This window comes from Haemorhous mexicanus, chromosome 12, assembly GCF_027477595.1.
Source record: "Haemorhous mexicanus isolate bHaeMex1 chromosome 12, bHaeMex1.pri, whole genome shotgun sequence".
NCBI classification, from domain to species: Eukaryota; Metazoa; Chordata; class Aves; order Passeriformes; family Fringillidae; genus Haemorhous; species Haemorhous mexicanus.
Genome location: NC_082352.1, coordinates 13,309,507 through 13,334,634, shown reverse-complemented (window position 1 = coordinate 13,334,634; position 25,128 = coordinate 13,309,507). Strand labels below are relative to the sequence as shown.

General features: G+C 42.1%; 1 protein-coding gene across 1 annotated transcript in view; it reads right to left on the bottom strand.

Annotated features, from left to right (window-relative positions):
• Positions 1–15,835, bottom strand: part of SLC6A2 (solute carrier family 6 member 2) — a 60,403-nt gene extending 44,568 nt beyond the window's left edge. Inside the window, exon 1 of the mRNA XM_059857123.1 lies at positions 15,438–15,835. Coding sequence (XP_059713106.1) covers positions 15,438–15,747 — 310 coding nt within the window. The 5' untranslated portion in view covers positions 15,748–15,835. The remainder of the gene's footprint in view (positions 1–15,437) is intronic.
• Positions 15,836–25,128: the final 9,293 nt, after the last annotated feature.

Genomic DNA, 25,128 nt, shown 5'->3' with positions numbered 1-25,128 from the left:
AATGAGTGCTAAATATATCCAGCCACTCAGAGCAGCATGATTCATTCATAAATAACAGCCAAGTCATTGGCCAAGGTCCTATTTACATAAATTAATGAAATGTTCACATTTACAACAATGTGTAGTTTAAAGATAATTGCAGGCACATACAAGAGCAGAACTCTGGCCTGTGTTTTTTGGTAGAAAATTAAGGAATAAATGAAGAGACATGGTGGGTATGAAAGAATATAAATCAGGTTGATCCAAGATGGACAGTGTGGCAGTGGGAGCTCTGGAGATTTGCAGAGGCTTCCTGCTGCTGACCTTCACAACACTCACTGTGGCTGGCTTAGGAAAAGAGCAATTACTATAATTTGCCATGAGTGTGACCATAGAAAGTCCAAAGATTTGCTTCATGTGTTGCAGTGATAGCTTCTAACATTGTGCCTCTATAGCAGAGGTCCTATTGGGGTTGGATCTCTTGTTTCTAGATCAAGGCAATAAGATGAGTTTTATCTGTAGTTTGGGAAGTAAATACTTGGAGTTTGTAACAATATGAAAGCCTAGCTACTAACATTCCTGCCCATATCCACCATCTTGATTTTGTGCCTTTTTCTCTTTTAACTACCTGGCTGGCTTAAACAAGAAAGGAGAGAGTAAGTTAGCTGGACTGTGGAGCCAGCTTGTAGATTGTTGTTATTTATGCCATCCCTGTTGCTAATGCTCAGTAGAACAGGGGTTGTAGGAGTGGTGGTATCCTTTCCTGGACAGATAACACTGTTGGGACCAAAACCAGCAAACTTTATAGTTCACAAACTCTCCAAAATGTCCTGGTCAGGGGAGATGTACAGCACTGGACTACTGGGTCAGCATGCAGATGCCTCTCTGGAGAACACAGCTGCTTCACAACAGACATGACTGGGAGCTTAAGAGATATTAAATTAAGAGGGGGAAATACTATTCTTGTATTTAATTAATAGGAATGTTCTATTAGGGCTTTTTTCTCTAACCTTGCAGCTATTAGGGGTGACACAAGGATATATTCACCTGCACTTGCACATCAACAAAACCACCCAGGTGAGGTGTAGGCTGTACTTCTGATGTACAAGAGCAAGGTGCCTGTCAAAATGTACCCTGATTCATGGGTGGCAGAACATCCATGGCTAAAAAATACTTTTGAATTAAGATATCAGAAGGCATTTTCTGTGAGCTTGTGGATCAAGATAAGCAGGTTTTCCTAGATTCCAGCACGAGATCCCTAACAGCATAACCTCATGTGATAAGTTTTCCTTGAACTGTTAAGTACTGAAAAGATATTTTCTGTGATATGTGGGACATCATCATGTACACAAAAGGAAATACTACTTCATCAGCTTAGCTGTCTCTTAAATGTAGGGAGAGTTGGTGCCAGGGAGATTTTGGCAACTAAAGTTCTACTTTGGTTCAGATATAGACTGTTAGTCATAGCTTTCTCATCTTCTCAGAGGACTTGTATGTTCCTTTGTGTTGGGTTTTCTTTTCCTCAGTCAGCTGTAAATTAAAATGCATGTTTTTAAAATTCATGGATTAATCTGAATTTGATGCCAGAATGGCTTGTGAGATACTTTGATCTAACTTGCTGTCTAGCATAGACCAGAGTTTCAGACAGAAAATCCTACATGCCTGACTGGAAGATACTAGACAGATCCTTTGCTATTTGGTTGTTTTGTTTTGGAGGGTTTTTTGGTGTTGTGTTGTTTTGTTTTAGGGTTTTTTGTTTTGTTTTTGTTTTGTTTGTGTTTTGTTTTGAATCAAGTCTTGGCCTTCTTTTTATAATCTATAGAGATGGAGTGAACTAAACAAATTAATTCCAGTGCAATAGTGGTATCTGCTTTTCTATCTGAAATTGCCAGCCTGCAGGTACTTTTTGGCATTGGCAGGTTGAAGAGCTGTGCAGTCAATTTTGGTACCTACATTAAGTTATGATACCTGCTTTCTGAGCTGTGCTTTTAATGTGTCAGGAATGCCAAGTCTATATCCCTGAACTGGTTTTCCACCTTAATAAAAAAGAGCCTGGAATGAGTCCTGTGAAGTTGAGCCCCTCATTTAGGCAGTATTGGTTGGTCCTTGCTTCCTACTCTCTCCAACACTCTCAGGATTGCCCCTGTGTGAAATGTGCTTTGTGCTGTGCATGTAGCAGGGCAGCTCCTGGTTCTCAGCAATCTGGGATGGAGGGTGTTGCTCTTAAAGACTGCTTTTCTTTTGCACGTTGTCAAAATAAAAACCAGCCAGCAGCCTCCAAGTTAAGCACCCTCTGGGCAGGATGCAGTACCCATTTTAGGCAGCATGAGATTCATAACTGTGCCAGGGTAAAACAAAGTGCCCAAGACATCTTAAATCAGCTCCAGACAAGTGCCAAGCAGCTTTCAAGAAGATTAATGTACAAACCAATAGGAGGAAAATGCCTTGACATTCTGCTAAAGAAGAATCAAGCACAACAATCTATGATACTCTTAAAAACTTGCCTTTCACCATTTAGGGATTAATCCAATTCTAAGTTGTAACTTCAATGTTTGGACTCAAACACTAAAGCAAAACACTCCTTTTCCTTCCATTCTTCATTAGAGATTAATTTTTATTGGTGTTATACTTTCTGTACTATCTTAATCTTTACAAACTCTTGCCTAACAGAATCCCCTAAATTCTTCCTCTCAGTAAAGGGTTATTACAGAAGTGTGAGACAGTCAACACTCCTATCTATAAGAATTCTAGGAAATCTAACTTTTACTCTCAGTCATTAGAAAGGAAGCCTGCAGGATGAATTTTCTTTCTGACTCCACTAAAGGAAGCAGAGTGACTGTACTGTAAATTACATATAATGCAGGTTTAAACAGGGATTTACAGCCAAGGCAAAAAGTTACATACCCTTTAAAGCATTCTCAGTGTTTTCTTAAAATCCACTATGTGCAGTTTTCTGATATTTCTTATAGAAGAAATATCAGCTTTCTAGATTATGAAGTACAGATATCAGACATATTTGAAATGAATATTATGTTTACAATAGTATGCTATCTAGCCATGAAGAATATTTTCTTAGAGAAGACAAATGCTACACCATTTTAATTTATTTGTAAATTTTAATGGCTGTGTATGGTGCTATTGAGAATGATATTGGCAAATTTACCATTACAGTCGTGGCTACTGTTTGCATAATTGCCTAGAAAAATTAAAATTGTACTTTTATCAAAGATTCTAGTTACTGTTGGGTTGTGCTAATATTTTGGAAGGCCTGGGCAATGGTAATTTCCAAGTGGGTGTGATTTCTTTACTTTGTGCCTTTCTGTTACCACTGAACACAGGAATTTCACAAGAACTGTCACTGAGTTCTTCACAGAAAACTTTTCCTTTTGGGAAAAATCTGTATTTGGCACAGGGTAGTGCTGGTAATATTCTGAGTGCCAGCCATTAGGTGGGGTCTCCAAGAATTTGGGCACTGTGAGCACAAAGTGAAACCTGTCAGTATCATCCTTCCTGCAGCAGGAGGACTGTAAGAACTTCTCTTGACATCAATTGCTTGAGTCTTATTTAGACTAATATAAGATCACAACAGTGCACAAATCTACCTGTTCTGGCTAGCAATATCCTTCTTCCATTTTCCATCCTCCAGCTACTCAGCTTCTTCTGTGGAAATTTATAAGACAAAAGTTTTTCTTTAAGTTTGCAACTTGAGCCTTATGTTTGTTCTTAGTGGACTGTTTTCCTAATAGGCTTCCAGCAATGTAATTTTCCCCTCAGTCCAAGCTGTCCAGTACAAGCTTTGTCACTGCCATTCTGCACAGGGCCTTCTAGCTTGATATGCCATGGAAGAATGTGAAAATTACCCCAGGGCCCATCAGAGCTCCCTGCCAAGATGAAGTAGAGGCCTATTAACAGTTTGAAGCAAAATCCTTCTTGTTTCATCACAGTGCAAACTTTTGCTTGGGCAGATTGCAGGGCAGTTTTGTTCACTGGTTACTCAGACCTTATGATAAATCATTGTGGCTGAGTCTGGTGTTTTCAACTTGTCACACAGTGACTTTTTATTTTTCTATTTCTAAACCGCTTTAAACACATAACACATCATGACTGTAAAATGGTGTTTAGTAGGAAACATAGAGGTGATCTTGAAGATCTCAAAATCTCATAATTTAGGGTCAAACACAGTGATTTTGTCATCAGCTTTTGTATGAGTCAAGGAAGGATTAACTGGCTGTTTAGGAAGACCCTGGTAGCTGGATTCTGGCTATTTCTGTTAGGGTAAAGTCAAGACAATAACTTATGCCAGAGAGTAACTGTATTCTTATAGCCACCAATTTCAAAAGTTCAAAAACCATGAAGTAGGTCCCCGAATACTTTAAAACGCATGATCTTCTACTACAATCCTTTTATTTGCCTGCTTGCTTTTAGTTTTGAATTTACTTTGTACATCCCCAGCTTTTCTTTTCAGCCTTGAAAACTAGAAAGAGATCCTTGCTTAATCATTTGTCCATATGAAACTGTGAGAGTAAAAGGCACTTCTTAAAATAGAACTTTTTTTTATTGCTTGAGCCCAGCATAGGAGAATGCTGAGGTCATAGTCTAACTCTCACAGAGTAAATCTATTTTGTGTAATAATCACCATCATTTATGGAATCCTGACAGTTTGCTTTTTAGGTAAAGTACTGAGCTATTGTACTGAGTGAATATCAGTTACTACTTGGTGGAAGTCTTGTGCATCAGTTTAGTCTGAATAGTTTTTTGTTACTTTACTGTGTTTTTCTTCTCACATAATTCTTAGTCTGGAAATTCTGTCTACTTAGGAGCCCTTAAGAGAGAGACGTGTGTTATTTGGGTTTAAATCCTGGCTCTGGTGACGTCAATGGAAAAAAATCACCCATTGACTTCAGCTGGGTCAGGATTCCTCCCATGTGGTTTAGAATCCATTGATTTTAACTAAGGCTGTACAGCCATACATACATGAGAAACTAACTGTAGAAAAGAAGCCAATGATCAAACTCTTCCCCAAAACGAAGTCCTGGACTGTCGTTGTTCTCACCAACACCTGTCTCATAATCTCATTTACACATCTGGATTTCTCTTCTGAAAGGAGACCAAGCACAGCACAAACTATTCCTTAGTTTTGTGGTAAGTTGTAGAACTAAGCTGCCTTGTACAGCTCAATTAGAGGGCAGGAGCTTGGGAGCTTTCTTCAAGCATCAGTCTTACTGCACATCAGTAGGCAGACACAGCCCTGCACGCTGATGAAGAGTCAAGCCACTTCTGAGAGTGGCTTCTGAGCTGCAACTGGATGTTTTGGTAACATTTGGCCTTGAACTCTCCAATATCATAGTAAGTACAATATACTTAATTGTGAAATTACTGTGTTGTGAAATAAGGATTCCTCTGCCAAGAAGGAAAGATGCTGAGACCTCCTGAACTGTGGGTTACATTAACATGGAAGAAGAAAAAAGAAATCTTTCAATTTTAGAATGTATCCACGAAAGTCTGTGTGGACCTTGGTTTTTTTCCCAAAGGGGAATCTTTTGAGGGTATTTGGAGCACCTTCTAAATTTAGGATTTGAGAAGTTGTTTCCTCCCATATCAATCCTTGGGGAGAAGAGACTGTATCCCTGTTTTATTGTTGCACTCTCTTAAAAAAAGGTGTGTTCAGCGCTAACCTCTTGTAGTCAATGGATTGTGTCCTTGCTGTCATGGTGGCCATGCTGACAAGTGAGGTCCTACATGTGAATTAGGCACTGCTAAATGCTGCCACTCCTATAATATCCTAATAAACAAAATAAAGTGGGAAATCCAAGAACGGCCTGCTAATAATATTTGTTATTACTGGGCAGCTCTGTATTTAGAAGGATTGAGCCACCATGAAAGAGATTATTTTTTCCTAGAAATGTTGTGACATTGATTATCAGGTGGGGATCTCCCAAGACCTGTGAGGATCTACTGCTCCACCTTGTGGTCTGAGAAACGCTTCCCGTTACTCTGTAGAGAGTCCTGAGCCAGGAAAAGTCCAGCCTCTTCCTCTTTTTTTATTTAACTGGAATTTGACTGCAATCAGTATCATACTTTCCCTCGAGATATGAATCTTAAGGGCAAGTAACGTGCTGTCACCTTTGGCGTGTTTCAGGACAGACATTGCAAGAGGTCTTTCATTACAGAAGAGAAAAATAGAAATTAAAATATCAGTGAAGAGTGCTGTGCACACATACCCACATAGGTTAGGAGGTGCAGAATAAATTAAAATAGCTGGCAAAAACCAAGATAAACAATACTCAGATTTTTTTTCAGTACATACACTGGGCCCAAGGAAACAGTGGTTTGGGTGGTCAGTGAGGCAGTGGCAGAGGGTTCATTCTTCCATGCTGCTGTTGGGCCAGAAAATCAGCTCATTCCCACAGTCCTGCAGGCTTCAGTGAAGATGGATGCTGTGCAATTGCCCAGCCACAATCCTTCCCCTACATCAATGCCACAAAAGCTGTTTCTCAGACTAGCAAGAGTGCTGCAGCAAGACGGGGCACCCAGAGCTTGGAAATCCTGCAATAACTTTCTCCAGCTCTGAAATAAAGGCTGCAAAGGAGTAATATTCTTCTGGTGTTGAAATCACAATTCTTGTGTACTTCAGTGGGGTGGAACAAAACCAGTACTGCTCTTCTGTTGCTGGGTTTGTTCTAGGGAAGCAGCTTATAACAAAGCATTCTAAGAAAGACTTTGTCTGTGTGGTCTGACACCACCTGTCTGGGAGGGTTGGATCCTATTTTGGACATCTAGCACATATTCTTAGACAATTACAATAGCCAAACTGTAGCAATCAGTTAATACCTACATTAACAACACAGCTTCTGCAATCACTTGTGCTTTTGGAAGTGAGTGGTTCATGAAGTCTTAAGGAGTAGGAGCACTGGAAAAATTACCATCTTCTATAAAAAGACTTATTGTATAATAAGTGCAGCTTGTCTTACTACATACTAGCAGTCAGAATGTTTGTCATAAAAAAATATTTATGGACTGACAACAGACAACTGCCTGCCCAATCCTGCCTGAATTTTGCTTAGTAATGTGCTATCACAGAATTCTGCTCACTGGAAAGCTGGTAGTGTGCTTTAGATGAATATGAGGGTAGAGAAGGACGTGGCTTACACAGCCAGAACTCCCTGCTGACAGTTTCTGCTTCTGAATGGCAAACCCTGGTCCCCAAAGTGCTGCTCTGTGCTGTCACCTTTGTCATGCTGCAGGAAAGATTGCAAAACTTGTTTGAATAGAGAATAGGGGAAAGGAGGAGTGAAAATAAAACAAAGGATAGTTTTCATAAGTAGTTTAGAGGTTCTTTCCTATGGTTTTGTTGAAGAATATTTCACAAGGCGAGGAAATCAACTGTTTTCCTTCCATGCCTCTCACCCCCTTTTCCCTTCTTTATGGTTTCATAAGCTCTGTGGCTAAAATTAATTATGTTGAATCTATACAGAAATTTAGCTGCTGAGTTATGCTACAGTCACCCAGAATTTCCATGAGAACAGGAATAACTCAACAGTGCTGGGGATCTAGGCACTTTTGGTGCTGATTTCCTGAAGGACTCAGATATCCATCTGTAGGAAACCAAGTTTTGAATGTCAATAAAGCCTTCCATTTGAAACTGTTCTGACTTGGCACCAGTATATAAGAGCTGCACAATTAGGATTAAACCTTTCCATCAAAGGTTCAAGACTTAATACGAAGGTAGGGAGAAGGAAAGCAGATGATTGAGGAGTTGTAGTTGGAGGAAGCAATCACAGGTTGTCAAGACATGGGTAATAGGCTGCTAACATGAATCCTTTGTCTCCAAAAGTCTTGAGGAAGGAAAACTCAAGGTTTATAACCAGTGTGATGTTCCTGGATTCTTTACACACTCTTCATTGAAAATGGTTTGGGACAGTGGATTTGTCTTTAATATAATTTATTTCAACTTTAACGACTATGATAACAGGAACAACAATATTAATGATTTTTTTTTCTTGTTTCCACATTTCAAGTCAAGAAGTTGAGAGTCAGATGCAAGATTCCAGGGGGCTTGGAAAATCCTTTAGGTGCCTTCCAACCCAAAGAATTCTCTGATTCTATACATACAAAGAAAATGGAAAGTACTAAGAGTGAGATAGTAGTGAAAGATCCGGAACTGTTTTACAAAGATGCATCATTTAAATTTGTGTCTTGACTTCTACATTACAATACTTTAGTATAACTGTATCTCCAAGTATAGAATTATTTGGTTGTGGTTTTACTGTTTTTTAATAACGTTGAGAGCAGTTAGGCAAAACAATGTCTAAAAACTTCATGTAATAACTGCAATGTATGTAAATGCTATGGAGTTTACAGTGCAGACTGATATCAGAGAACCATACTACGGTTCTTAAAGATTGGTTAATCTGTTAATCGGGACAAAGGCTTTACAACTGGGAGCTGCTGATGTGCTTACTATCAGACATAGCAAAAATTAAGACATGGGCTATTTTATGTTGCTCTTCAGAAGTTCTCAAAATTCTTTAAACCATTCATTTCCATTTTAACACAGAGCAAGAAGTTCAGTAGTTTATGGACTGATTTTAATCCATCATTCCCCTCACAGCATATCTGAACTCTCACTAAAGGTGTATGTTCCTCCTGATCTTATGTGTAAGTAGTTGTATTAACATTCTGTTTCATATTGGTCTAAGCATGGGGAAGAAGTATCTGTCTGGAAATGACATATTTAGACTTGGGGAGCTATATTCATATATTCACTGAACTGACAGACAGGTTTGTGGTATTTTGCCTAAAAACAAAAGTGAAATTCTGTCCCCAAACCATGTCTCAGCCTCTTTAGAGATATTTTGTTTTCTTCAGTAAATAAGGGTTGTTGGCTGCTGCACTCCTAAGCTGGCCTTTCTCTTTTCTATTTCTCCCAAAGCTTAGGATGATGTGAGTGAGAAAGCAGACACATGAAGCTCAGGTCTTTGCTATTTCAGCTTGAGTGAGTACCCGAACCCAAGTCTCCATGTCAAACTATAAGAAGGGCCTGTATTTGTTTCAGTAGGATTTAATATCAGCTTTGATGTCTCCCTAATGTGACTTGCAGAATTTACTTGTGCAGAAATGGTTTACTAGGGATATTTCAGTACTTCTGTTCCTTGGCAGAATTGAGAAGGGTGTACAGGAATGAAGAGGGCTTGGGGGGGGGGATGCAGGGGATGGGAAGATCTTAAGCAGGGATTTTAAATTTTTAAAAACAGAACTAAGTCCAGTTCTTGAAGTCTTTTCAGCCTCTTAGTTAGAATAAAGTACTCCAAGTGGCAATCAAAATGTGGATCCTCTGTACTTGGAAAGATGTATCTTTGCTTTTGTCAGCTGGTCCACACCAGCTCTTTTATTGTCAGCTGGAAAATCAGTTTTGGGAATTGATTGGAGCACCCTATAGATCAGTTTTCAATACTTGCCCTGCACAGCCACAGGATGATCCTCTTGATGTGTAACATCAAGCTAAATATTATGGATCCCATCTAGAACCTTTCTATGCTAGTCTATCTCTAGACCTTTGTAAATTTGTCAAGCTAGGGGTTGCTAGAATTGTTCAAGGACAAATAACATCCCTGCACAGGCAGGTGTTTAGCTGAGGGTCTATATAGTGTGCCATTTATACACTACTTCATGGTATCATACCTCAGGGTCAGAAACAAGAAGTTTGCAATTGATGAAAGATTTGGGTGAGAAATTCAGTCCTTTCCTCTCAGTTATTCTTAATACTTCATGTGTAGTAGGTGTATGATGCAGCAGCTTATAACCCTGCAGAAATTCCTGTTCTGAAGATTTATTTTTTGGAGCCAACAAGACAGGCAGAGCAGAAGAGGGAATTTCAGAGAAGCAGCTGGTAATTGGCATGTGAGCTCCAGTGCTGAAGGGCCTGCGTGAATCCATGCCCTGCATGCACCAGGTGATTAGTGGCTGATCAAGGAAGGGAAAGAGAAGAGATGGAGTGGGAAAAGACAGCGTCTGTGAGCTGGACACTGACTCTGGATCTGGGAAAGGAGGTACTGCCACCCCACACAGCTGAGCATTGTCCCTAATGTCACACTATGGCTGAGAACCCAGAGCTCGTGGTGAAGAGATGAGCATAACAGTTTAACCTATCTGAGGTCAGTGGTTTGATGTGCTAATAGGAATTGAAAACCCCTTTTTTAGGAAACCAAAATCACTAGATTTGCATCTGAGCTTTGATTGACTGATGAGTCAAACTCTTGGCGTAGGCTTTGCAGTGAGATTACTTCAAAGTTGATTTATTATTATCATCATCAATGCTATTTTGAAGTATAAACTCTGATATTGTAAGGCAGAGGTCATCCACCTTTGAACTTCAAAGTGCCAGGTTATATTCTTCCCCAAAACAGTGATTAAATTTGGTGGCAGACACTTTGCAAACTTGAGGAGGCAGAGTGCAGTAGAAAGACAAGGTGGTGCTGTCAGCAGCAGTTTGCTCTCAGAGGAGTGTGTGGTGGTCGGGCTCTCTCTCAGCTCTGTGGGAGGTGACAGCTCCACCGTGTCCTTCTCTATGGGTGACAGCTCTGGGCTCCTGACTTTGTGCTGGGCCTGTTCAGGGATATTTGGATGTGGTTTTTGCTGTCTTTGGTACCTGTGCTGTGGATTGCTCAGTCCTGCATTACAGCTTATGGAACCATGAGTAGGACAGGGGGCGTTAGGATAAATTGTGAGATACTTCTATAGTATTTTGATTGCTGGCATACTGTTGAAGAAAGCAATTTCTTCTGGAAATACTGTGGTTTAAAAACACTTTAAAATAATGCTGCAGGGGAGATTTAAAGTGTGCATTATGATGGCTAGAGTAATGTTAAAATATTTATCTGCCGCTATTCTTAAATTCATTAAAAGCTTAATCTGATTCTTATGATACAGTAAGTCTCCAGTGACTAATCCAACAATTACACTCTTCCTAATGAGTAGTCTGAACATGACTGACCTTGCAAATACTTTGGCTCACAAAAGTTGTACTTTATGGTGGTAAATTCCTTTTCCCCAAATTTCAGTGGGAAATATTACTTCTGCCTATGACTATGCTGGAACAGGAAACAAAAATGAACGTTAATACTGAAAACGTCTTGCACAAAAACTACAATAGCTTGTTAACTAAGACTGAGCATCATCCTCCCCCACTGTGAGCACATCAGTTAATCATAGTAGGCATTACTCAACTTCATTTGGCATCAGTAAAATTTCAGATGTAATCCAAATATCAGGGTAAATCTTTCCCTGGTGAATTTGATGAGAGTATAATTTTAATAGTAGTCTTCTTCTTTAATTCACCATAGACTCTTGTAGAGCTGGGGAGCAATTAAAATGTTGGTTGTGTTATAAAGAGTTCTTTAGACTATATTGATGTTGACCACTTACAGAGAGAGTTAAACAGCTAAGGAATCTTTTCCTTAAAAATAATTTTTTAAAAAAGTGCTCTTGCCAGAAAGGTTATAACAAGGATTTAGCTCTTGTTAGATTAGCCAGTAGAAATGACCGAAGTTGATGATTGCTCCAGTGACAAGCCCTGCTCCTTTGCAACTCTGACAAATGCACTGCACAAAAAGTATTCCATCTGCTGCAAACAGTGCTTTTCCTCTGTGCTGTGAGCAGCAGTCAAATACATGTAAGATGTGGTCTTTTTTTCCAGCTGGATTGACAAGGTGGTGTTTGAGAATTCCCCCTTTTGGAGTGTTGCCATATCTACTTATTAGTAGCTTGCAGATTTTCCCCATCTGTTCAGAGTCTATCACCTGATAAATACTTTGGAGCACACAGTGGACATATCCTGCTTCCAAGAAGTCAGTGAGGGCAAGAACTCCTCCAGTCTGTTCATACTAAACTGTCCTGTAAGCTTTCTGTGGCACATTTCATTACAATACGTTCACTGGATCTGTCTGCCCTTGTAAGGCAGGCAAGTCCTGTGAAAGTAGGTAACTGATATAGAAAAATAAATGCTCTAGATTTTTAGATCTTACTAAAGACTGGGGATTTTTTAATAGCAGAAGAATGATTCCAAAAATTACACTTGTTTACAGAAGGGTTACATTCTGCCATCTATCTTTGTGCAGAAGTCCCCTTGGGGTCTCTCAGCAGGCTACTCCCAAAACACAGATGTTTCTGGCTCTTCATTCAGTGTCTTAGTTCTGCTGGATGCTTCTTACTCTCTAGCTTTTTGTTACTGGGAGCTTGTTAAAATATGAATGTTTCTTTTTGTTACCACCACCAGTGCCGTCTCCGAAGTTACCTAACAAAAAAAGTCTGTATAGCTGCCACTGGGTGGTGTATGCCTTGTGTAAGTAAAACTTACTAAAGTAAACTATCAGAGTTTTCTATAAGTGGAACTTCCAGATCTAACCCAAAAGCTTCCATGTCTGTTTTTTTTTTTCTAGAAAATTTCCCTGGAGTTTATCAAAGAAAGAAACTCCAGTACTTGGCTAGTAAAAAGAAGGGGGTGTATATACATCCATGTCCTTGTAAAATTCAACTTTGAATGGGGGAATACAGTGTGTGTTTATATTTTTCCTTCTCACTTCTTGTAAATTTCCATGCTTTCTTGAGAGCTGCCTACTTTTACAAACATGCAAATGCCCTTAGTGTGTCTGCAGGCATCTTGAATTAATCATAGTCAGCTTTAGGACATAGTCCGTATGCCAACCACCTAACTTTTTTTTTTTTTTTTTTTTTTTTTTTTAATGTAAAGGAAGATGCTATTTTCTCCCAGTTCCATGTCCTTGATGTTGTTATTCAAATTCTAAGAACATTTGTAGAACCTTTGTGGTGTAGCTTCTGGTAGGATAGCAGAATTTCTTTTTGTTTGGTGGCACAAGCTGTGCTGAGCCAGGACTTGGGGCTCTGTAAGCTGCTTGAGCTTCTGTTTCACCGAGTATTTTGTATCAATTGGCTGATAACATGTTCATAACCTACAGGTTCGACTGTCCAATGCCAGCTCTAGTTAAGGCAGTGAGTCTGAATAATTGCTGAGGCTTTCAGAATAAAGAGAAACTGCAGGAGGAAGAGGAAAGGAAACCTTTTACCTTCCACCGCTTTACTTTATGCATACCATCCAATTCAAGTCTATCTCTTCTGTTGGTTTCTTCTTTACCTAGCAGTTCCTTATAAATATCAAAAGGCAATCTGTAATCCTAGTATGAGCATCCTGTAATTTTTTTATAGATTAAGTCTAGACAAGTATAAAAACAACTTCTGATTTCATCCCTTTAATTTGCTCAGCAGTCCAGAAAAACTACTAAGATAGTGAAATTAAGATTTCCCCATGTCTATATCCACATCCCAATTTTTGCATGGGCATAAACAGGAATTATATGAAACCCATTGTGTTATCCTTTTGAGGCAGCAAAAGTTAAATTAGTGCAGGAAAGGTTCCCTCATGCAAAAGCAGTGGGGGGCAGGGGGGAAGATATTTAAGAATATCCACGATTTATGACTGGAAAGATCCCAACAAAATCCCACAGCTCTGCCTGTTGCCTTATGTTTTTTGGTCTTGTAGGAAAATTTATGCATAAAGTAAACAAGCTCCTGAGCACAGTTTGAAAGAAAGAAGGGACTGAGTTAGCTTGAAACTCAGTAAAATTCTTCTAGAGCCTGAAACTCTTACAAGAGTTTCTGCTGACTAAAACTGATATGTATGTCCAACAGAAGAGGCAATGGATGGAAAAATTTCAAGATACCAGAGTGTTTGACCATTCTATAGACTTTGGTAGCAAAGGGCCTCTCTACCTTTGATATGAAGAATTACTGCAAACTTTTCACTGAAATGTGCCTCTTGTCACTGTTGGCTTTTTCTTCACTGCCATTTGGAAGTATTTGAATCAGAAGATGCTAATGAAGACCCAGTTTTTTTCTAGCTGAACTGACATAAAATAATACATGGTGGCTAAAAAAAATTCAAGAATTGCAGACTTACCTTCTGTGCCTGAGCTGGCAGTGAATTATGAAGGAAGCAGGTTAGGAAATTAAGTGACCCAAATTACAACAGAAAAGAGTTCAGACATTCTGGGTGTCACCTTGTGTAATGTGAGATAGGAGAATATATCTCTTTTCCTGAAAATTGCCAGATGATGTGGAGATGTGGCAGTAGTGCACCTGTCCTGAGTGGTATGAATGATGCTGCCCCACCTGCACCTGACCCAGCAGGAGCCTGCTGGGCTCCTGATGCATTCTGCTGCTGTAGTGAATGGCTAGGACTATTTCTGGACGTAACGAAATAAGGATGGAGGTTATTTTTCAGTACTAACTACTTTCCTCAGTCTGTCTGGGTGGTGAGCAGAGAGATTTTCTGACTCCTATCAGAAGTTTTGGAGCTACCAAGCTCGACCGAGTGTTTCATTAGCACCAATATCCTATTAAGTTCCAAGGACAGGTATAATTCCATGTTATTTGATAGGGATTTTCCCATTCATCCCGCATTCCTATTTTCACAGGAAGCAATTATTTTATGCTACAAGTGTGACCTATTAGCCTTTATCACCAGGCAACCACACTATCACTATATACATACATAAACACCTTTCAGAATGTGCTTTCTCTCTGTCAGTTCTATCTGTGTGGTTCACCGTTCACACACAGTTCTCCATCTGCCAGGCAGGGTCTGTTCTTTCTGTGTGTGATTTGAGAGCATCCCAGGCACCTGCCTGGCTTGCAGATGGTGTTACTCCATCACAGTCTGGAGTCATCGCTGACAACACTGTGTACTTCAGGGATATGAAAGAGGGTGATGGAGTTAAGGTCTTGCTGAAGACATGCCAGACAATCTGAGCCAACTATAGTTACTATAGTGTGCAATTTTTTGTTTCTGTCATTGCCAAACAGTGCAGGAGGTGAGGTTTTGTTTGTAGCAAGTCTCCTACCTACTTTGGAGGAGGGGAGAACCCCCACACTGCAGAACCGAAGGCAGAAATCACAATCCTGCATTAAAACTGCCCCCACAAAACCTATCAGTGGTCTGGCGCTAGCTCTTCTAGATGCTGTTTTTCTGCTGGAGTGTTTTTGATTTGGCCTTTTTCCCCCCCTCCTCTCGGTGCTATTTTTTGCGAACGAAAAAAAAGTGTTAAGCAGCCTGGAGTGGCAGCAAAAGGCAAATACGCCTGTACTGAAAAACTAAGTTAAACTTCGAGGAGTGTGCGAGCAATCGTTGCCGGGAAGGGGCTGCGCGGTGCCCGGGGGCCGCGGCGGGTCCCCGCTGCCCGGGAGGAGCGGGGAGCGCTGGGGAGCGCGGCGGTGCCGCCGCTCCTCCCTTGGCCACCGGGCACGGCGCCCGGGCACCGCGGGGTGAGCCCCGGCTCCCGGCTTCCCGCAGAAACTCCGCCAGCGGCAGCGGGATGCCGCTCTCGCGGCGGGGCGGCTTGGGGGTGTGGGGCCGGGGAAAAAGACCTCGCAAGCGGTTCTCTTACCCCCTCCATTTTTGTAGCAGAGGTATGGAAATCGCCAGACGTTGGCCAGGTCCACGGCGAAGCCGATGACGGAGAGGAGGAAGTCGATCTTCTTGCCCCAGGTCTCCCTGTCCTGGGTGCCGTAGCGCGGCGCGGGGGCGGCGGGCAGGAGGCTGCTGCTGGTGTACTGCACCCCGTTGTGCTCCTTCACCAGGAGCAGCTCCACGTCCTTCTTGGGCGGCGGCGGCGGCCCCGCGCGGTCCGGCAAGGGGGCCACCACCGACACTTTGCGCTCGGGCTGGACCTGTTTGTTCATCCTCGCCTTAAACATCCAGAGAGAGCGAGCTGAGGAGGGGGCGCGGGAGCGCAGATAACGGAAGTGCGCTTCCCGCTGGAGGCGACTCCGCGCTCAGCCCGGCGGTGTCAGCGCGGCGGGAGCGAGGCACGGCCGTAATAAGAGCCATGCAAATGAGGCGGGAGAGGGGGGACCGCGGCGCCCGCGCCCGCCGGGGCGCCCCCGGGGAGCGGGGCTGCCCGCGCCTCCTGCCGCGGGGAGCGCCCGCACCTGCGGCCGCCGCCCGGCTCCGACCCGCGCCCCGCGCCGCTCCGAGCCCGCACCGCCCGGAGCCCCGCACGGCCCCTGGTTCCCCGCCGAGTTACTCAGGTCGGCTCCGTCCTGCCGCAGACTACGGCGCGGTCGGAGCTGCTGCTTCCCGCCAGGCAAAACGCGCATCCCTAGTCCAGGCAGCTGAAATGCCCTTAGCAGGCAACAGGTAGAGCCTGCTTGGATTGCCCACTTCCCTTCTTTCTCGGCTGGTCTCCCCTGCCCGCTAGTGTGGCTTTAGTTAAACAGGAGAATTTTTGGCTTTTGACATCAGAACCCGGTGGGATGCAGGATGCACGGCAGAGCTGGACACTGCTAATGCTCCTATTCCAGGGCTGATGGATGCCCAGCTGCTTCTTTCATGGCAAGTATGAGGCTGGTAGAATTCAGTAGTCAGGCTGAGGCATTTGTGGGACATTAGCTATTTGCTGCTATTCCAGATGGAACTCGAGCCTTTTGCATGTAAAATGGACAAAGAATTATCTGGCAGAACAGTGACTGGTGCCAGAAGATGGCTAAATACAGCTGCAGTAAGGGGTTTTCAGGGACTCTTCTTGTTACAGCTGTGAATAGTAACTCTACATTCTGTGTCAGTTAAGGGGCTAAAATTTGTCCACAAAAGACAGAAACCAGCTTTCCCTTCCTGGTATTAAATAATTTCCCTTCTCCCTGGCATCAATGAGAGCAGGTCAAGTCACGGAGGATACTAGGATGTTTTAACAGCCTACCATACCTATTTTTTCTGCTAGGGCTGATAAAACACTAGTACATATATTGTAATACATAAAGAGGCACTAGTCAGAGTTCATAAAGAACACCGGATTTGTCTGCAAACTTGGAATGTGAAAAAGAATATTACCTCAGAGTTAAAGTTCACATTATTGGCATCCTCCCCATCTCTCTTTAGGCCACAGACTAAAAAGATGCTAGCAAGACAGCTACAATATACAGATTTTATGCCTTCACAAAATACACTTGGTTCAAGCTCCGACATCCAAGCTCTGACTTGAATCCTTAAGTTTTCATTCGGGTGAAGCATTTGAGCAGTGGCTGTCCTGTTCAGGAGCACTTAGGTGCTTAGACCATGCCCTCATACCTTCTCTTTTGGTCACTGTGTGATTTCCTGTCCTCATCTCTTTCCAATACACCACACAAGACTTTCTCTCTGCTTTTGGACACTCCATGTGTCATGCTGTAAGTCTGTATGACTGTCCCATGGTGCCCTCCGAGCAGTTGCTGTTTTCCTGTGCAGTGCAGCCCATGGGATCGTGCTCGTGCGCTGCTGCCTCCTCCTTGCACCACCCATCAGTCACTCCACCACATGCACCAAATGCACCAAATACAGACCCTGTGCCATGCACTGCCCCCAGATATGCCCTGCTCACCTGAGTTTGAGTCTGCACCCCCATTCTCCCACAGCAAATAAAGGACATGCTCTGTTTCAGACATCAAGGCAGCCTCTGCTCTCAGCTGCACAGCCCTGAAGGCATCTTGTTGACAAACTCACCAGATAGCACTGGGGGTGTCTCTGTCCCATTCCCTGGTACCTATGGGGAGGGGGAAGATGACTGAAGGGGGATTGCTCCTTCTTCGTTCCCCCACTCAGGGACTGCAGTCTCTCTGGGAGCTGAAGAGGTATCCTAGCCAGTAAGGAGCTTTTTAAACCTGGTTCCCCTCTCTCCACGTGACTATTACTGCCTTAATGATCTGCACAGACTTCCTACGCTAGAAAGAGGCACTCCTGTATTGCTTCTGGAAAAATAGGACCTAGCTAAGGAACACCCTTTTCCCCACAAGGTCTCAATTAGCTGAGCTTGATCATGATGTCTGTGGTGGGAGGAATCTAGAAAGCCCCTGCTTATTTCCTAAGAGAATTAAGTCATTAAGTCACTCTGCATATATATATATATATATATATATATATATATATATATATACACACACACACACACACACATGTATATATCTATATATATATATGCCTTTGGTTCTTGCATGGAAAGTGTGCACAATCTGGTTAATGTAATATCCGCTGCACCCTCAAGGTAAGAAAGTCCTCAATTGGATTTTATGAAAAAGTTGCTTAATCTTGACTCTGTCTGGATCTTGTTATGTCTAATGTAGCCTGACAGTGGGTAGAGTTGAAGTCAGAGAAGAGAATATTGTATTTAGAAGCCTCAATGGGGCCAGGCAAGATGGCAGGGTGTTAGTGATATGCCACTGTTGGCTGGGAAACAGGTTGTGATTTACTTCAGAAAACAGTCAGGTATTGCTAGGTTAGTCACCAATTATTCAAATTCTTATCTGTCATTCCTTGCCATGTATGGGAGAATATACTGTGTGCTGTTACAGTAAACTGAGGCTGTCACTCACACCTTAGTATCTAGGAAGAAAAAAACCCCAAAGAACAACAATTCTGTGTGTGCTTTCTGAGCTCCATTTGCTGGTGGTGTGAAAGCTCACTGCGCTTGTTGGCAGCAGGGTTTGAATTCTCCAGTGCTGGCAGCACAGCCCTCTGCCACTGACCCTACACAACTACAGGAGCTGCCTACAGTCCTTCCCATGAACCCAGGAACATCTCCTGAGAAGGGTGGTACCAAACAAACAAACAGTGTTCAAATATGCTGGAACTTGCACTTTACTGTTGGTGCATCTGTGAGAGTCTTGCCTCATGAAGTGTCTGATACACTTGGTGCAAGAGCTTGGCAGTTAAGCCAAGCAAAACAGTAACTGAGAGAGGATATAATTGTTTTGTAAGTAAATTGAGGTAAATGTCACTGAGAAAAAACCCCACCATTGTTTCAACCAAAGGATCACAATAAATTTAGTGGGAAAATGAAAAGAGTAATAGCTGTCAAAGCAGTGAATGCAATGGGAACTAAAGATTTGGGGGTTGGGATTTTTTTTTTTTTTTTATGGCTAGATTTGTATGACAAAGTTGTTTCAGACTTGAAGACTTGGGGCATTGGTTTCTTATTATAATCCAAGAGACAGTGAAAAAAGTAAAAGAGGCAATGGATATATGCATCAAGTACTTAATTTCATGTCCTGGTAAATCCACAGAAACTCATTCTGGCCTTGAGGCTCACCAGCACTAAAAAAACTGAACATTTTTCAAACAAAGTGCAGAAGTTGTATGAAGTTAAGTTTGGTTATTCTGTAATAGAAGAAACTTGAGGAATAGCCAGTTGCTGCAGGAACTGGGAACAAAGCCTTCTGACTAAATCAATGGTAAAAGGATTTCACAGTGATAGGAACATGGCATTGGCAGGGGGGCCCATCTTTCTAGGTTAGCAGGTAAAGGATGCCATGCCATGGACTACACTGGGCATCTTTTAATGACAGGAGATATATCAGCCCCAGCTTCTTGGGCTTTTAAGAGTGGGTGGGGCATGTTTGCTTCACAGTGTCTCTAAAATCACAGTGCCATTCCAAATGAAATGTTTATTTAGTATTTAAAACGTCTGTGGTTTATTGTTTGAAGGCTGGTGTCAGAATATCTCTTTCCTAGAGCTAAAGAAATGCATCTCTTTCACTGAGAAGGGCTTGTTTGGGTTGGTCCTACCCTGCATTTTGATGGTGTCTGTCATGTTACAAACTGTCTTCAGACTGACCATAAGTATTATAGAAACACTTCACAGTATTTTGGTATTCTGTTCATGCAATACTGCCAAGTTCTAGGGGAAGACAAGGCTTCTCCCTGTTTCTCATGGTAGTAGCTTTTGTAACTTATCAAATTGCCTGAGATTGTCACAAATACACACCTTCAAAGCAGGTTTTACCTGGGGTCTGCTACCTCCAGCACCAGATGACCTTCATGAGACCATCAGTGTCATCCAAGCAAGCTATCCCATGGAATCTTTATAATTTTCTAGTGTCTAGAATATGTGTGTGTGGAGAGGATGACACTGAAGTCCAGGAGTTTTTATCCCTCATAATTACACCACTGCCCCTTCTCTATAGCATAACATTTTCACTTCTCTTTGACCTCTTCCCAGTTTACTAGCACTTAGTGTCTTTTAAAGATTTACATCTCCTTTGGAACATTTCACACAGTAGTTAAGTTTCAGCTTCAGCATATTCTTTCTTGCTACCTGTTTTGGATCCCCAGCTCCTGCAGCTGCTTTAGCACCAGGCTCATTCTGTCTCAGAGACAGCTGCAAGAGAGTGATTTGCAAAGCTGCATGCAAGTGAGGTGGAACTGGGAGCACTCCCAGTTTCAGTCTGGCTGTGCATGAGGTGCCCTCCTCCCTTATCTTGGCTTGAGCAAGGGAGAAGTGCAGGGTCCAAAGGGTGCAAGGGCACCCACTGACCTCGTCTCTGCTTTGAACAGTAGGAGGACCAGTACAGTTGGCTCTGCTGCAGTCCTTCCTCTGGGTTCACCAGGTTATATATCAGTGTAATCTTTCTCTTTTCTGGTTGGACTAAACCTTTCTTGAGCAAAAATGGCCTAGACTTTAGATGAAGTCTTACTAACCTTTAGTGAAATAGTAATAATTCCCAGGACTATCAGCCAAGATTTTAATGAGATCTCCATTGCCTTTTTCACATCTGTGCTAAATGTCCACAGACAGGCTATAAACACCCATGTCATTTTTCTCTGTCACTTCTCTAATTCTTCAAGACCAGGTTTACCATTTTATTCTGTTTGCTTCCATCCCATCTCTGTTATGCTAGGTTTCCTTTTTTTCCCTGTGTGAGTCCCATTCTTCACTGATTAAATGTTGCCTGCCAACCTCATCATCTCCAAATTTAATTAGCAAACACAAACTTTTGGGTGCATATTATTAATGCAAATATTTAATAAAATCATTCCCACTAACAGATCTTTCAAGATAGGTAATCTCACTCCAAGTCTGTAATTACCCTTACAGCACAACATAGTATTATATCCTCTTTAGTCAGTTCCTTTCCTGTCTTAACAATTCTATTTATCTCCATGTCTTCTACTCAGACTACCAATTACAAATGTCATTGTAACAGCTACTTTTGTAAAGTCGTGATAGATTAATATCTACCCCATTTACCTTGCTTTTGTAAAAGGCAGTTATGAGAAAAAGGTACCAGAATAATCTGTCTTCCTTTGGGAAGCTGGTTTGATATGTGGGAGTTTTCTATGCTTATACACCTGTGGGTAGAATTGGTGAACAGTGTTTGAACTTGGGAGCTCCATGTGGTCATAGCATTATTTCCATCTGCCTAAATCAAGGTTTTTGTAAGATACTTCATCATTTCTGTCATCTGCAGACCCTGAACAAGACACCTTGCTTGATGTCCAAAGCTAGACTGGGAGATGACCCAAAATATCCAGTGATGTAAAATTTGCTGAATTTCATATAATCCTAAGGTGATTTCTAACTGCACTGCTGATGGCCAGGTCTGGGTATTATTTTCCTCCTGTTGAAAAGACTAAACAAAAAGCCAGAAGCAATCTGTTCTTACTTGCTGGGATGACCTGTCCTTTCTTTTGCTGCCAGTCTCTTGCTGATATCGCTGCTTATACAGCGAATAAAATATGTCCAATTGTGCAGGCTGCAAAAAAAGACTGAGAATGAGCTTGATATCTTGTTTAACTAAAAATAAGTACCTTCTGATCTTAAGTTTATTGTATACTATACTCATCACTGAACATTTAAAGCCAATCTTTATGTAGCCTCATTCAGCTTCAGAGGGATCTCGCTCCTGTATCTGAAGGCACAATTGGATAAATTCTTTTTCCAAATGCAGAGCAGCTGATTTCACTGATTACAATAAAGTCCAAACAAAGAGTGAAAACATTTAAGTTACTAATGGTTGGTGCTTTCTACTGGGCCAAATATTTGGGGTCAAATTTCTTCCTTTGGTACAGAAACAGAACTCTCTGTGGCCAGTGAGAATGATATGTGGAAATAAAAGCCTCACTTATCTAAGGTCAGTTTCTCATTTTTGAGAATTCTTATTTTCTAAGAGTACTCAGAAACAATCAAATTATGCTAAACAAGGTTGATTTTTCAGTAAGAGAATGCATGAAAGCAGATGTTCACACTACAGTTGCCCAAGGTTTACGCTATGGCTATATCCAAATCAGAATTCTGTTTTGCTAGGTGCTGGACATTCACAAGGACAGAAAAAAGTTAGATTCACCTAATCTACCTGGAAGCAGTGAACTTCCCGTTGCTGTTACTTGAGAGAAAGATCATTGTGGTTGTTAGTGGTCCTAAGGCAACTAATTTCCTTAAGCTTTTGATACTGTGATTCCATGTCTTTGACACAGAAAGACAAAAATCCAGTAGCTAATTAAAAATAGTCTCCTCTAAAACACTGAAAAAGACCAATTATTTATTTCTCTTAAGAAGAAAGTGAATCTCTAAAAATATAAACTTTTGAGGATTCAAGTCTCATAATGGGTATTAGTTGAAGAGCAAGAAACAGTTTCTCCCCAAAGCTTAAGACCTTTTTGTATGCTTTGCCTAATGAAAGTTTACACATTCATCTTACAGGTGTCTACACCTCATGCATAGGTTTGAGTGGGTTTTACTGCTTTTACTGTCCAAAACCTTGGCAGTTCTACAGCAACAGGCACATCAAGTTGTGAGCTGATTTAGTACTTGGAAACCTCCAGCTGCCCTTAGTTGTAGCATTTATCCAAGTGCAGCACCAAGTAGCAATTTAGCTTTCCAACTAACACTGAGTAGTTTGGACAGTTCTAAGTAAATTGTTTTTGTTGAGCTGATTGTTTTAAAATTAAGCCTCCAAGCACTGAAAGAATCAGCAATGCCAAAGGAGACTCAGAGCCTATCCTCAAAGTTATGACAAGTCAGGCACTTGGCAGTTTTCACAATGACCTATATTTTAATATGGGCTATTGGATTATTTCTAAAGAGGCTTCTTAGCCATAAAAGAATTATGCTCATTGGCTGGGCTGTGGCAAAAATACAATTGAATTAAGGATTGAAATAATTTAGGATCCAGCTGGACAAGTTGTCCCTGCGGCTGAGCAGTAACAGATGTATTAAGCATTGGAAATTGCACAGAAAAAAAGGTATAATTGATCTAAGGTAACCTCACTACTTTATATTAAATAAATCAATGCTGATAAGCTGAAAGGTTAGAAGCAAGAAGCTGAATTGAAGGAAGGTGGACTTGGAAAAAAGCAACTCTAAGTAAAACAACTTTTATATCCTAAATATGGTAGGGACAATGGACACATGATTTCTCTAGGTACAGTGGCTAAGAATTTCCAAATCAGCAGAGCCCTGGGGACATGAAGGGAGGGGTTACATTTTCTGTGTGAGAAAGAGAAAATTACAATTAGCCACCTCTGTGTTAATTTGTGCATCTACAGCCATTTATTACTGAAAACCACAGGTGACCCACAGGGCTCACTCACATGTACCTGTATCTATCTCTGCTGCTCAGCTCAAGGATTCAAAGGGAAGGCTGCATTGTAGAAACCATGTTTCACTGAGCAGATGAGGTTTTTGGAGTGCAGTGTGTGTGTGCATGTGTGTTCAAAGAAGCAGGCAAGCCCAAAATGTTGGCCAGTAATGTAGGAGACAGTAAATTCCTTCTGGAGACACCCGGTGCCTGAACATTAGCAAATGCAGAGGTACTGGAGGAGGAGGCTGTAAAATGAAGAACAACGTACTTTGGTAGTTAAAAGTGTTTTTTTAAAAGTCAGAGGAAAACTTTACAAGGTGCAAGCAACCTCAAATAAACTTGTGTATGTATTTAATGTAGCTGGAAACACTGCAGGGTGGTAGAAGACAGGATCTCCCTGTTGTTACTCACTTAACTCCTAACTCCATTTTTCCATTTCCAGACTAAGCACAAATAGTTTCATTAGGAATTTACCTTGTTTTGCAAAGAATGAAACGATATATTAAAAACAAAAAACAAGAATTATTGCTTCAGGACACCTCTAGCAAAGTGAACTCAGACTTGCACGACTGGTGCTTTGGGTTTGGGTACATTAAATTGGCCGGGCGCTCGCAGGTCCCGGAGCCGGGCAGGGGCCGGGGCGGCTTGGCCCCGGCGGGGCCGCTGGAGCCGGGTGGGTTCCCCGTGATCCGCAGAGCCGGAGCACCAGCTGCCCTGGGGAGGGCTCGGCTCTGCCCAGACCCGCTTTGCTGGGCTGCTAAAAGGCAAAATCGCTCTGGGCTCCGAGGGCTCCGCGCTGGGGCAGGAAGGCTCGCCCGGCTCCTGCGGGGCTGCAGGTGCGAGCAGCGCCCCGCGGCCTGCGGCAGGAGCGGCGGAGAGCCGGCGGCCCTTTGGGCTGCCCTGAAGCTCCATCTGCTGGATGCGCTGCCCGCGGCCAGCGGAGCGCTCCGGGCCCGCAGCGGCGCGGTCCGAGCGGCCGCGGCTGCCGAGCCGCCCTTCGGGAGCCGGGGCTGGGCTCTGCCTCCGGCCAAACCCCGCAGAGCTCCGAAGGGGCTACAGCGCAGTGGTTTCCCACAGAAATTACAGACACCAGCTTTGAAAATGAGGAAGATCAAACTTCCTTAATGGTGCAGTAAATATGCTGATTTAAAGCAAATACTTGAGACCTGTGAATAGCTATGCTACAGGTCAGTTCTGGGGGCAAAGCCAAGCAATCAAAGTTTAGGAAATGTTGTTAAGATAGTGTTTTAGTTAAGATTTTGCTGTGGCACAAATTAATAGAAGAAGTGATAATAGAATGTGCCTCTGCCTGACATTCCTCTGACAGCCACCCTCTTGCACACCAGACATCTGTCTCTGCCACTTCCAGGAACTAAAACTTTTGTGACCTCCTAATTCCATGCAGATCTGCTGAAGCTAGTAAGAAATTTTGTCTGGTTGTGTCTTGTCCTCTGCAGGGAGGAATCTTTGATGCTAAAGAAAGGGGAATGAAAATTCTGATTTTGAAGCTAGACATAGATTGGAAGAATCAGTTGTTTTCTTACTTCCTTTCAAATAAATGAGCTGAGATGTAACCAGCAGTCATGCAGTTATCCTTCCTTGCTGTGATTACTTAGTTTTCAAGCTGCTCTTAATCAAAGTAATTTTCTTGCATCTCAGCAAACATAACCATAGAAATGTCTAAACATAAAATTAAGTAATTAAAAATATGATGTTACTTTGGCCAGCTAAACCTTAGGTTTTTGTTTA